Source organism: Hyposmocoma kahamanoa, unplaced genomic scaffold (assembly GCF_003589595.1).
Source record: "Hyposmocoma kahamanoa isolate Upper Pololo Valley unplaced genomic scaffold, ASM358959v1 92906, whole genome shotgun sequence".
Taxonomy (NCBI): domain Eukaryota; kingdom Metazoa; phylum Arthropoda; class Insecta; order Lepidoptera; family Cosmopterigidae; genus Hyposmocoma; species Hyposmocoma kahamanoa.
In genome coordinates, this window is record NW_020654799.1 from 1 (window position 1) to 14,378 (window position 14,378).

Consider the following 14,378-nt stretch of genomic DNA (forward strand, 5'->3'; position numbering starts at 1 on the left):
CTTTAGATTTTATAAGTTTGCTGTCTAATTCTAAAACTATATCTCTATCGTGTAGTTTAACCCTGCCTGACTCTTTATTTATTATGCTCCAAGTAGTTTTAGATTTATTTATCGATTCTCTAATTTTGTCGCTGTGAAACTTAACCTTAGCAGCTACACAAACTTTTTTAAATATTTTCGAATAAATTCTAACGTATTCTATGAAATTGGAATTAGTATATTTCTTATCTTATATATATATTCTATATATCTTATTCTTATATATATATTTCTTTCTCCATTCTCCATGATAATTTTCCACGCTGACACCGGTCAAAAGTTTGTTACTGAACGAAAACGACGCCTAACTTTGTTTTACTAAACGATTTTATTTTTTATTTCCCGCTAAATAAAACTTCCTACAATGTTTCTAAAAGAAAGAAAATAACATGCGCTCTCAAATTATATTTTTGTATTGTCATTAAAATATATATATAACCGTCATTGTGAATAAAAACCGCCGAAGTATTTTAATAACCGGCGGCAATCTATCTCACCACCGCTACACATGTCTTTCAATTTCAACCCTGACATTGGCAAAATCGTCGCGCAAAACGACGGAGCCATAGACACAAAAGTTGAAGTTGAGTTAATGAGTTTAAATGGTACAGTGTAATATCACTGGAGCCCAAAGAGTACACTGTAAAACTTTAACTTGTGCTGTTTTCTGAAAGATAATATTTTTAGTAATCTTGTGTATGAAATAGGTGCATGAAAGATGCCGCAAATTAAAATTGATTATGTTGTTAGTTTCAGCAGTGAAGACTCGGTGAGTTTAATACTTTTTGTTAGTAGATAGGTATTCAATAATAATATTAATTAGCAGGATTGACAATATATGTAGCAGACCATTTACAGGGTACAACAGGGTAGGACTTTAGAATAGCTGATACAATATTCATCTTTAATGTACCACGCCAGCACTTCAAGCTACACATTTGTTGGTAAACCTTTTTGCTGACACACCTATTGTTTATTATTGTTTATTATGTTTATTATTACCACACAGGGCTCAACTGTACATTACCATCGCACGAGTTGAGAGTTGAAATTAATATGGTGAATAGATTACATAGTTAGCAGTCTAATCCTAAAATATTAGCTTTAGGAAACTCGTAGTTTTGATAATAAAAATTATTGAAATATTCGAAAATAAATGATAGGAAACAGGTTTTGTAGGTTAGGAAAGCACAGCGTTTGGTTGTTGCAGTGTTTTTTTTGAAATAACGCAAAAAAATAAACATTTTCGTAAAACAAAAATGAACGAAACGCTGCCTCCCCTCCCCCTTCCCCCCTCCCATCCCTCAAATCGTGCGATGGTAATGTACAGTCCTTCCTTAACATATCTTGTTCCATTCCAGTCTTCCAGTCTAGAACTGTACTCAATGCTCAAGTCAGGATTTGAGTATGGTTTAAAGCACTCGAAATCATACTTAAGTCCCTTCCATTAGGGTCGTATTTTCAGTGCTTGTGTTTCTAGTGCAATCCTGACTTGAGCATTGAGTAGAGTTCTGGAATACGACCCTTAGGGTCTATTCTACTCAATACTCAAGTCAGGACATGAGTATTGCAGTGAGCACTGAAAATCATTCTCAAGTCCTTGCTATTAGGGTCGTATTTCCCGTGCTTGAAATCATACTCAAGTCTGCTCAAATCCTTGAGCATTGAGTACAGTTCTGGAATACGACCCTTAGGGTCGTATATTACTTAGCATGAGCAGACTCGAGTATGATTTCATTTGGTCAATGGTTTGTATAGTATTCAGAACGAATACGAATCGGATGCACTGCGCATATGCGCTTACCCTCTTTAACAATCCTTACAGCGCCCTACCTATTGCTAATAGTTTATGTGATAAAAAACTTCGAAAATTGTATGGCGGTCACTTGTTTATTTGAATTGTGAATAGTTTTTACTCGGTATTAATATCTTTTTTCTATCATATTGGGAAGTATGCGTTGTATTTACTGAAGTGAGTAAGACCTTGTACAAAAGATTTATTTCATTTAGTACTTATTATATAAACAAAAATTTTATAGTTTATGAAATTTGATGCCATCGTGACAATTCTTTTTACACTTTTATTTTATACAAACATCTGTTACTGAACTTTTATGGGACTCTTTTTGCATTAGCTAGTATTAAATGCGTTCTTTTTGTATCACAATTTTCAAAACTTATTTCTCACAAACCTTTGGCTTGTAACTAGATCTACCTCCAAGACTAATATCAATATATCAATACCCAACTCGATATCAGCTATTCTAAAGTTGAGCCCTGACACAGAGTAACTGCGGTCATGGGTTGGGGTCAGGGGGTCAGTTGTGTTTTGTAGCCTTTTGATGTAACTCTTGTGTGTATTTTTTATTTTTTTACTGTGAAGGGTTAGTTGCGTGTTAGGTGAGCTTTGACCTCAGCTTCTAGTAATACCACAAGATAATGAAAAAGGTGTTGAGAAGGTTTATATATCTAAACTGTCAATCAGTATTGTACATATTACAACATGTCAAGAATTGTTGTGTGGTATGCAGGAGCACCCAGCACGCGGATTGGTTAGCGGCGCGGCCGACGGCGCGGGACGCTGGCTCTGTGCACGCGGGCAACCCAACGCCTCCGTGCTGCTGCAGCTAGCACGAGCTGCACGGGTAACTAAAGCCACTAATAAGCTAAATCTTTCATTAATAAGTAAAAAAATAGTAGTTTATGTGACTGTTACATAATGAAAGGCATTAAAATACGTGCGTGGGTTTATGAAACGAGCCGACAGGCGAGTTTCATAAACACATCTCACGAGTTTTTTAATGCCTCATTATGTACAGTTACGTACACTGCTTTATCTACACACATATTATAAGCTTTGCGTGAGCGTGATGTGTTCAGGGACCGCACGTTACGGCTGGCGAATTGGCGGCAAATAAAAACTTTTCTCACGCATGTCTAGAGGTGGGCGTTTAAACAAAAAGCACTTTAAAAAGTCTGCTTTTTGAAATCAGCGCGCACGCTTTTCATTTTAAGCGTAAGCGTTGGTCCCTGGTCAGTTCTATAAGTACTCAACAATTTCATTTTTTACGTGCTTAAGTTTCAAGTAGCGCCATCTATGTTTTCTAAACAAGTTAATTCGACATAACGTTGCAAGCTTTTTTAAACAAAGTCTATGCGCTTGAACGTTTTTCTAAACGAGTTTTTAAGCGTCAAACTAAAAAGCATTTAAGTGAAAAGCGCTTTTACAACAACAAAAATTAAGCAGTTTTTCCATTTCAATGGTTAACAGCTACAAAAGTTAAACAACTTATGTTTTTGAACGCTTTTAAACGCCAATGAACAAAATATTATTATAATAATGTTATGTCACAGATAAAAATATAATTACTTTTTTACAAAAAACTTATCTTAAAACCTTTAGTGGTATACTCTTGCGTTTCGCTATCAACACAACGTTGAAAGCTTTTTTTAACATAAAAACTTTTTTTTTAACGATTTTGTTAACTGCAAACTAAAAAAGCGTTTAAATGAAAAATGCGTTTAAAAAAAGCACGCTTTTCAAGAATATAACGATTAAACGTTTAAAAAATTAGCAATTTTTCCCATTTCTACGCATGTCGCACAAACGTAGTTTTTATTTGGATTCGCTCTGGGCCTTTTGGAGGGAAAAGTGTCGTTTTTATTTTGACTTTCAATTATTTTGTGAAATCTAGTTTAAAGTGGAATAGGATAGTACTATTGTGCCTTAATCGAAGATTAAAACGCGAAATTATACGAATCTCGAACTAAAATACCCGTATCGGCCCGTTCTAAGGAATCTCGAGTCAATCCAATCACGCCGCCTCAAATTGCCTGTCCTCTTTGTGGCGGCCATATTTACAGAAACATAATTAAACGAAGACATGGCTCAAAGGTCTTGTATCCAAAATTATTAATAAAAAAAGTAGTTTTTATTTTTAATTCATAGACAAAGTAGAATCGGCCCCAACTATCATATCGTTCGATATCAAGTAACGTGTGAAATTGTCAAAATTGTTTGCTATTGACATTTCATTCCGAATAAAACTTCATCTCGACTGATATTAGAATTGAGGTCCAATCAAATTGTTTTGTTTTTCAGAGATGTTCGAAATTTGAATGTAATAATCACGGATCTGCAGGAATGTCCATAAATCAACAGAATGTTAGTAATACAAATCTTATTAACTCTAATTAAATGTATTATGTAGCTGTTTCCAGTTTGGCGGGAGATAGTCTTTTGTAAAATGAATGCTTTTAGAAAAAAATGAATGAAAAAAAAAAAAAAAGATTTTTTGGCATTTTCCTAAACATTCCGAAAAATTGGTATTGCAACAACTCGTCGTATAGTTAAGATAAATATACTCTAACCGACCTATCCCAAATAATTTCCCGATTTCCCGAATCTTGAAAAAATCCAGGATCTAAAAATATTCTCGTAAGGCAGTCTCCATTTTCTGTCTATGTTCCTGGAAAAACCCCACCTATTCCGATCATTGCTAATTAACGTATTCAACCAATAATCGTATTTATGTGCAATTTTTGCACATTTTGTGACACGTATAATTAGTGAATAGGTAGGTTTGGGCGCGCGTTTAGTATGCAAATCTATAGAAGATAGGTCTAATAATACGTCTGTAGTGACTCCAAGACAGGATCGACTAAGACTTTGTAACGATGGAGCACTGAAGGTATGGTCCCGTACAAAAAATACACATTTTATTACTAAACTATCATATTTATGGCAAAATGTGATATGACAATATTTAATTAGGACAATAGGATCTCTCGATTGGTATTTTTTAGAGAGGTATTGTGAAAAAAAATCCAATGTCCGCAATATCGCAGATCTGATCCACTGTGCGTCGCAAAGTTAAGGTAAATATAGTGTATCTGCCTGTCCCCAATTCCGTCAATTTTTAATGTTCTTAAGTGATTTCCCCAAACCCGACAAGGTCCTGGGACCTATAAAAATTGTGGTAAGGCAGTCTCCATTTTCTGTCTATGTTCATCGAAGTAAAAAAACTCTACCTATTCCCAATCCTGGTAATAATAACATCGAATTCACAAATAAGAAATTTGTTCTAACAAAACAGTTTACCTTTATGCTCGTCGTAATTTGCGGTTTTTGAACACATTAGAGATTTTATGATATGTGTGTAGATAAAATATTATTTTTTTAGTAAATATTTTAAATAATTTTTATTTATTTATTTTTTTATTTCCACACTTAATATATTTTTACAGGTTATGCCCAATACAATAGACCAGCAATAACTATAACTACCTATATCTAACTATAACATAATACGTAAAGCGCTATCTTCGTGAATTCACTCAGAGAACAGTGGAATAGGTCGACCGTATTTGCTATTTTATTCAGTGTCGTCAACGCGCGCGTCAGTGGACACTCAGCCAATAGATTGGTCCTCCCATGTGGCACCAGTAACAGCGGCGGCCGGCGACGTCGCTCCACGTACTTATTAATTATAATTATAATTGTTATAATTTCCCCCGAGTCGGTACTACCTCAGCTCGAATTCAAATTTTTCCCGTAGGTAATGCGGATCATTTTACTTGCGTCGAGCGATAGGGACAATGTACATCGTATACTACACGTGTTCTATTTAGTTCAGTTGACATAAAAAAAATCGTGGTATATGTAAAGTATCTATTGAATACAGAGGTCTTTTAAATTTAGGTTTAGTTTTGTTTTTTTTTTCTATCGTGAAAAATCAGTGTAAGTATATCCTCAGTATTACTATATATTAGGTAAGTAACAATTCTGTAGCATCTTTGTCTTTCCTATTAAAGGTATGACCTGTAAGTCCGCTACGCAATTGGTTTCGTCTTCTACTCCATAACGAATGTTGATGGGGCTTAGTACTAGTTCTAGTTTCTTTTGTTAACGTGGTAAATCGTGTTATGAAATTTTGTTAGTATTTAAAGTCAAATAATTACCAACTCAATAACATCACATTTAACATATTTAACATTTAACAATATTTAACAGTATTTTATTTTAACATGTTAGTATAGAATAAGAACAAGCACATGTCAAATATTGGGCAGAGAGAGAATAGAGAGTGTAGATTCTGCCACGAGGCGGACGAAACTCCTGCTCATATTCTCACCCAATGTTACCCCCTGATGAGCGTACGAAGCCCCATACTGGGAAGGCACGTGCCCCAACCAGAGGACATTAAATCTGTCGGAGCTAGGAAAGACCTTCAATGCTGTCGGCCTTGGCCCCGAACTGTAATTAGGAGGTAATTAGTGAGTCGCAGTGGTGAGGGGCTACATATGCCCCGAATGAAGCCACCCTATTAATAATTCATTCTGCACCTCAGTACGTTTCAAGTAGCTATTTTTATATTTTCTAGCGAGACAGTTTGTTTTAGAGGGGTTGTAGTGTAGTTTGGATAAGTCTGTATCCTGTGTCATCCGGCTGTTCTTTTGGGGTGTTATCGGTCATTTATTGTGTTGTGGAGTACTCGTAGACCTGATTTATTATAAGGCTATCGTGGTGGTTAAAATTGAAGTTAAGGTTGATGACACCCACTGCATCATTGGTTTTTGAAATGAAAGTTATTGAGGAGCTGAAGTGTTGTTTCGTTGATATACATTGGCATCTATGTGGTAGAATTCCGCGTGTTGCGGCTCCATTACCTCCACTCCACTCCACTCCACTCCGTGGAGCTAAAGAAAGTCAACAGCGCCTATGGTTTTAAGTAATTTACAATGTAAGAAATGAAACTATTTTTCCGGTTTAAATCGCGTATATTTGTTTTTTCAAACAAACCGACGTTTCGGGCCCTTTATAGGTCCCATGTCATACGTGGTCAACCGTGACCATGGGACCTGTAAAGGGCCCGAAACGTCGGTTTGTTTGAAAAAACAAATATACGCGAGTTAAATCCGGAAAAATAGTTTCATTTCCTATGTGCAACAATCGCGAAAACCTAAGAACTCGATAATTTACAATGTTTAAGATTATTGTTAGCTACTACTTTTTTGTCAGACATTTTGTACGTTATGTGTGACGTGCGCTACCGCTTATTTCGGCTTTAACCTTCCATAAAGTAAAGTTGTTATCACACGGCTTTGGTCTTTTATTAACCAAATATTAGGCCCATTATATTCCTGAAACATGACGGCCGCTATTAAAATATGTCCATCTTGGTATTGTTGCATTACGTATGTACATATGGCGTAGGACCCTTTCATTATCTTCAGCGTAGTTAAGGTTACTTAAAATTGCTTCTTTTAATACTGACTCCTCCTGCTTCTTATCTACATGACGGGCCAGGTCTCTTCTTATTGCGTGGTGGTCAAAGGTACCATACAATAATTTATTTATTTGGTAAGCAATTGCTCTGAGTTTACATCCGCTTGCATGTGACCTGTAATATATTATACGAAATAAAAGATCGCGTCTACCTATAATCAACGTTTATTGTCGACTGACTGGCCAATACATACGTACTCGCTAATCTGACACTACACTCGTTCACACTAAATTAGCACTTACAATATTACTAAACCCTTAATATCTAAAATTTGTAATTAGGAACCTTATTAATTCTACACTGTCGGCCTATGCGAGTTCGGGGCGGTTGTGGTGGCGTCGGCGACGTGGTAGGCGATGCAAACTGCCATTCAGGCGTTACAGGACTTTTCCGTTCCACTCTCTCAGATGTATGGTGCTTCGAAGGCGTTCGAGTCCCCGAGCCCGGCGACCCCTCCTCCTGTTCGCTCTCAATTTTGTCTGTCCCGTATACCGGGGTGTTGAACGATCTATCTGGTGCAGACTGAGGCTGCGGACTTGTGCTTTCTTTTTTTCTAATCTAGATGATGTTGAAACAATAGATAACCGAGTGCTGTTAGACCGTCTCCGTAACTGATCGACATGACGAAGTACGGTTTCCCCCCTACTGCTTATTACTTTAACGTTATTGGGTCCCAAACAGTCAACTACACGGCCGGGCGCCCATTTCTCGACAAAGATTATTTTATTATTATAGTAATAGGCAACTAATTCAGAGACATTTATCAAAGTATGTATATTATCTAAAGTTAGGGACACTGGGAAGTCTAACTTGTTATTTATAGAACTACTTCGCTTATTTAGCTCAATATTCTTCAGGTTGAAGTTTAGCACACAGTAAAGATGTTTTAACTTTGAGTTTATCTAAGTTATTAAGATGAGGTTCGAGAGAATTGACGTCTACGTGAGTGATAACTTTCCAGTAGTCACTGTGGAAGTAGATGTTAGTAATAGAGTCAAAGTAGCGCCCAGGACTGTACAATAGGTGAAATCTCGGACTCTGACTAAACGCCATGAAATAGTAATCTGAAAAGAAATCGATTACCGTCAAGAATGTGCCGGTTTAATAATGTTAGTGTGATACCTAATTTGTTTACGATTTATAGCTAAGGTAACGTTATGTTTACCATTAACTTTTACTATTTTGTAGGGTCCTTCCCATATCGGGGACAACGCTTTTCGGAGTCTATGGTGGTGTTTCAGGTAAACCACGTCACTTGTTTCATGTTTAATATCGCGAGAGTTTGAATCGTAATATAGTTTGGACTGCTCTTTACTCTTAATGATATTTTGGATGGCCTTTTTTCTGCTAAAGCGCATCCTGAATTGCAAAGCACGAATGTATTCGTTATAGGTAGTATTACTGGTGGTTGTTCATACAAAGAACTAGGAATAGAAGGTTTACAACCATAATATAACAATTCATAAAGAGTGAACTCAGTGGTACAATGAGGTGTGGTATTATAAGCTAACATTACAGTAAATAAATAACAATGCCAATCGTTCTGATTTTCGTTTACAAAAGGATTTAAATATTCTTTTAATTTGTCATGTGACCTTTCTAGAGCTCCATTAGTTGTGGGTGATAAGGAGTAGTAAAAAGGGATTTGATCTTAAGGATTTTGGTTAATTGTTTGTATAAATCTGAGGTGAAACGTGTACCTAACTCGGTCAAAATAGTTTTTGGAAAGCCAAACAAAGACATAAAATGAATAAGATTTCGGGCTATTTCTTCCCTAGTGGCAGTAACTATAGGATATGCGCATGAAAATTTTGTTAAGTCATCTTGAAGGGTTAAGACGAATTTAAATTTTTGAAATCCAGCTTCTGGCAGGGGACCTACGACATCCAGGGCAAGTCTTTCAAATGGTTTATTGGATGTGTGTTATTTCCATTGGGGCTTTATTAGATTTCCTTAAGGGATTGTTAATTTGACATAACTTAATTTTTTTAACAAAGTTTTCGATATCAGAGCGCATGCCTTTCCAATAATAGGTAGCTTTAATTCGATTATACATACGGCTTTTTCGATCCTGGGTGACCTGCGATAGTCGAGTCATGGTTTTCTTTTAGTATTTTGGGTACTTCGATGGGTGTAGGACATATTAATTGATTTTTGTAAATATGTATTTTTATGTTAGTGTTGTGAAATATATGAGCAATTATGATGTAAATTTTAGTGTGAGATAATTTTGTGAAAGGTTCCGTAAAATCAGAGATAGCTAAACCTGTGATATTTTGATCCCTTTGTACAATTTCGTTCCTCAATTTCATTACAACATCGTAAATAGAACGGTAGGTGGTTTCATTATAATGATGAACTTTAATAAAAAGAAAACAGAATATTTTATTATTATAAGTGACACTCTGTATACTACACGGAGTGCGCTCGGCTTTGATTAAAATTGAGGTGTCATCTAACCGTGATGAGAGCTCCACGCAATGGGGCATAGAATTATCGAAGTCGAGTGAGACGGGACATGCGATATAATTGAATTTAGAAAGATGTAATGCTTTTGTGTGTTCTTCGATTTGAGGGTTTGGGTTACTTAAAGAGTTGGTAAATTGATTTTTGAAATAAGTTTCGTAAGGTAGGTGATTAAGATTATCCGCTATTTAAAGCGTAAATAGGGATGCGAGATAGAGCATCCGCCATTTGAATTGAGTTTGCCTTGTTTATAGACTATCATGAGATAGTGATTATGAAGTCATACTCTTCAAGTTCAAGAAGACGCCAGCGTATGAGGCGACTTCCAGGGTCTTTTACAATAAAGCCACACAAGAGGACGGTGGTCAGTGACGATTTTGAAATTGTTACCGTAAAGGTAACGACGAAAAGTTTTTACACCAACTTTCTCCGTAGTGGAGTAGTTTCCTTCCGCTTTGTTCATAGTTCTTGACTCATAGGCTATTGGCTTATCTTTGCCGATAGGGCCTTGAGACAGTACTGCTCCAACAGCGTAGTTGCTGGCATCAGTGGTGACGACAAAAGGTTGGGAAAAATCAGGATATTGCAAGAGAGGAGCTGTAGTAAGGTTCTCTTTTAAGATATTAAAGGCTTGGCCTTGTTCTATAGACCAGTGGAAGGATGTGTCCTTTTTTAGGAGTGACGTCAGGGGTTTGGTAATTTTCGAGAAATTTTTAATGAAACGGCGTTAGTAGCCGACCAGACCTAGAAAAGATTTGACTTCTCTAGGGTTTTTAGGAACTGGAAAATTTTTTTGGAAATTTGTAACTGATTTTACTTTTTCCGGGTTTGGGGAGACACCTTTATCGGTGATGATGCGGCCTAAGTAAGAGATTTCACGCCTAAGGAACTCACGTCAGTTTGAGATTGAACTCTCTGAATCGGTCAAATGCAAATTTGAGTTTTTCTATATGAGAAGGCAGATCTGAGCTGTATATGATGCAATCATCAAGATAGACATAGCAATGTAAGCCTCGTAGGCCTGAGATATTCATAAGCCTTTTTATTATAATAATAATAACGTACACACTCAACATAGCCCCGCACTAGGGAAACCCTGTGTCGCGGGTGCCATGGACACACACGTAGACAACCACAAATTACACCCAAACTCACGAGAGAAATAAATGTAGGTAGAGGCAGTTAAGTTAGAAAGGCACTTGGGGCGTTCTTAAGTCCGGAAGGCATTCTGGTGTACTCGTAGTGACCAGCAGTACCATCTGTGTTTACTACGGTAAATGTCGTTTTCTGGGCATTAGCAGGATCAGGAGGATTTGGTGGAAACCAGAGCACAAGTCGAGGGTACTGAAGTAATTGGAGTGTCCTAATTGATTTAAAATATCTGTCATCACAGAAATAGGATAAACTTCGGAGACTGTAGTATCATGAAGACGTCTAAAATCAATGACGATGCGCCACTACTGCTTATTTGACGCGTTCATCTTTTTGGGAACTACGCATACAGGAGCATTCCAAGGGCATGTGGATGGTCGTATGAGATTTTGATCAAGCATTTACTTGATCTGAGTATCTACTTCGACTTTGTGGCATTTAGGAAGACGATAAGCTTTGACTTTCATAGGGGAAGTATTCCCTGTTTCAATAGAGTGCCTAATAGCAAGAGTAATTGATAGCTTTTAATATCTTCGGCAATGTCTTCTCGCCTAAGTATCCGCTGCAAATCCGTGTGTTTGTCACACATTTTCACTTGGAGATACAATTTCGCTATATCACCAAAAACACAGATTTTATGCTGTCTCCAGCGGATAATAAGGCTACGGAGATCTGATTGTATAGTAGGTCCTATCATCATGTTGCTGTTTAAGGAGCATCCATTTGAGCCCCTAGCTGACGCGTCAAAAACAGGACGCACCTTAGACGTATCCTTATCTTCTCTTATGACAGCATGATGAGCGAGGTAGACCGCTTCACTCACATCTTCTTTTTCAGCCTCACTCATGTCCCCTACCTCTATGCAATCATGTATTGCTTTCGTATATTCTATCTTTAAATTTTCATTTCTCTCAAATTTTCTTTCCAGTTGCTTCAGCCTTAGTATCGCTTGCTGTTTAGTATCTCCACATGCTTTCAGTGTCTTCAACGCTGTTCTTCAGCGGTAATTGTACAACATAACGCCTTTCGGCATCTCTTGTGGTCGTATTCTAGTAGATTTCTTCACACCTTTCTTCTTTGGTCCACATACTTTGTTTTGTGTACATTTCCGATTCTACTTCCCAAAACTTCTTTAATAAGTTGTTGTCTTCTTCAATCTGACGGGTTATATGTAAACTGTTATGTGCTGTGAAACATTAAATGATGCATTAATATCTCCCGACAAAACTCAACCCAGATGTGTGTACTGACCAACTACGTTGCCCGGGCCTCTCATGAAACCCGAGTCTGTAAGAAGAATGTAGATTCTTCCCGGTATGTTAAAAGTAGGATCGGCTAATTTTACATCGCTAAGTTGTGGCCAACTGTAACCTCGAATTTCTCTAGCTGGCAGCCTACGAGTCAACAACTTTAATACAAATGCATTTACATTGATAGAAAAATTGGTATCATATCTCGACCTTACTGGCAATCCTACCATATGTCTGATGTTCAACCGGTTACTCTCACCAACACCAGAAACCTCTCCGCTGATCTTGGTTTTCTTCAAACTCATCGTCTCGACCACTCCCGATGTTACGAAGGAAGCCTCCGATCCTGGGTCGATCAAAGCACGGAAGACGTGTGACTGCCCCGAGCTCGACGTGATGCTCGCGGTGTGCGCCGTAACTATAGGTTGTTTCTTATCTTCTTTGTTGTTATTTGTTTCCTCAGATGTTTGCGTTTCTTCACCTGCTTGTTGCTGATCTACATGTAATAAAGAGTGATGTTTTCTTCTACAGATTTGACACGTTCTTTGTTTGCACTCGAATATTGTGTGATTTGGCACTAAACAATTAAAACGTAAATTGTTATTCTGTACAAACTTGTACCTTTCTTCAATAGGTTTGTTCGCAAATTGCTTACAATTAAAAGTGTAATGATTTTCTTTGCAGAAGGCACATTTTAATTCACTGGTCGCTGTAACGTGAAAAGTTTGTGGTTTGACAGGTTTATACGGTTTATTTGCTGGTCCTATCATCTCCAATGCACGAAATCGGGTTTCTAAAAACTATTACGAAAGGGTTTCGACAGGGACAAAGGCCTACTTGCCATTGCACCTTCACTAAAATTTTCTATTGCATGAAGCCTGTCAATGAAACGTTAACAATTGTGCAGATCAGCCGCGTGACGGTGGGCGCACACCACGCGGCGCTGGTCGAGGTGCTGGCGGGCCGGTCCGAGACACCGCACGAGCCCTTCCAGGTATTACCCAGGTGCCACTGTCTGAAGTTTGCACTTACTATAGTAGGTTCAGCTTTTGGAACGAACGTTCGACGATAAGCCACGCCCCAGGTGCTGGTGCCGAGCAGCGTGTTCGTGTCGGCGCAAGAGTCGCGGCGAGCGGAGGGCGTGCAGCGCGTGCGCAGCTTCGACGGCGAGCAGCTGACTGCCGCCACGCGCGACTTGCGCTTCGACCGTGTGCGCGTTGTCGTCTCGCAACCCTACAACAAGCATTGCCAGGTGGCGTGTTCCCCTCCGCCGATGGTCATCGCCATGTGCGGCAGACATTTACGTTTGTATCGATCCGGTTGCAGTACGGGCTCTCGTTCATCCACCTGTTTGAGCCGGAGAAGGATGCAGAGGCGATCGTCGGCGAGCAGGCGGAGGAAGCGACAGAGGCGGGGGAGGCGTCTGACGATGACGAGTTTCGCCCCGGCGAGCTGTTCGCGTTGCACCGCACGCAGCACGTCGCACACACAGGTGCTAACAGGGAGCTCGTGGCCGCAGTAGCAATTTTTCATTTTGTCATAAGGTTTCGAGCAAGCGTTATTGTCGGTTTCAGATACTCAAATTCGGCGGGCATCGGCGCTGGCTTTGAAAAATGTTTCCGACTCGTCCACCAAATTGGTGAAGGCGTCGGTCGTCAGAGCGGGGGGCGCCGAAAAGCAATCCGCCGAGCGCGACGCGGATAAAGATAGGAGGCGAAGCGCGTCCGGCGACGAACGGGCCGCAACACCGCCCGCCTCGATCGGGGACACGAACTGCGGTTCGGCGGCGTGCACGTCGCGGCCCGATCGCACCAAACGGAAGCGTCCAGACGGCGGGACGTCGCACGGTGAGCGCGTCGGCCGAGCGAGGGCGGCGCGACCGTTCGCGAACGCGCCCGTCACGTACGTCGACCGCTAGGTGCGGCGGGGGAGAAGAAAGGGAGGACGGACGAGAGCGCCATACTGCGCGGCGTGGTGTTCGCGCTCAGCGGCTACGCCAACCCGCGGCGCGCGGCGGTGCGCGACCTGGGGCTGCGCCTGGGCGCGCGGTACCGCCCCGACTGGGGCCGCGACTGCACGCACCTCGTGTGAGTACGGCCGGGGAGGGGGCGGGCGCGGGGAGGGGGCCGGGGCGCGCGCTGACCGGGCGGCGCGGCGGCAGGTGCGCGTTCCCCGACACGCC

General features: G+C 39.8%; 1 protein-coding gene across 1 annotated transcript; it reads left to right on the forward strand.

Annotated features, from left to right (window-relative positions):
• Positions 1–495: 495 nt before the first annotated feature.
• On the forward strand, positions 496–14,283 carry LOC113237018 (DNA repair protein XRCC1; the record flags this gene model as incomplete). Its single annotated transcript, XM_026473262.1, has 7 exons — positions 496–808; positions 2,571–2,684; positions 13,104–13,190; positions 13,281–13,448; positions 13,523–13,688; positions 13,771–14,043; positions 14,115–14,283. Coding segments are annotated over exons 1-7 (1,028 nt in total), but the record flags the coding sequence as incomplete, so codon positions are not given.
• Positions 14,284–14,378: the final 95 nt, after the last annotated feature.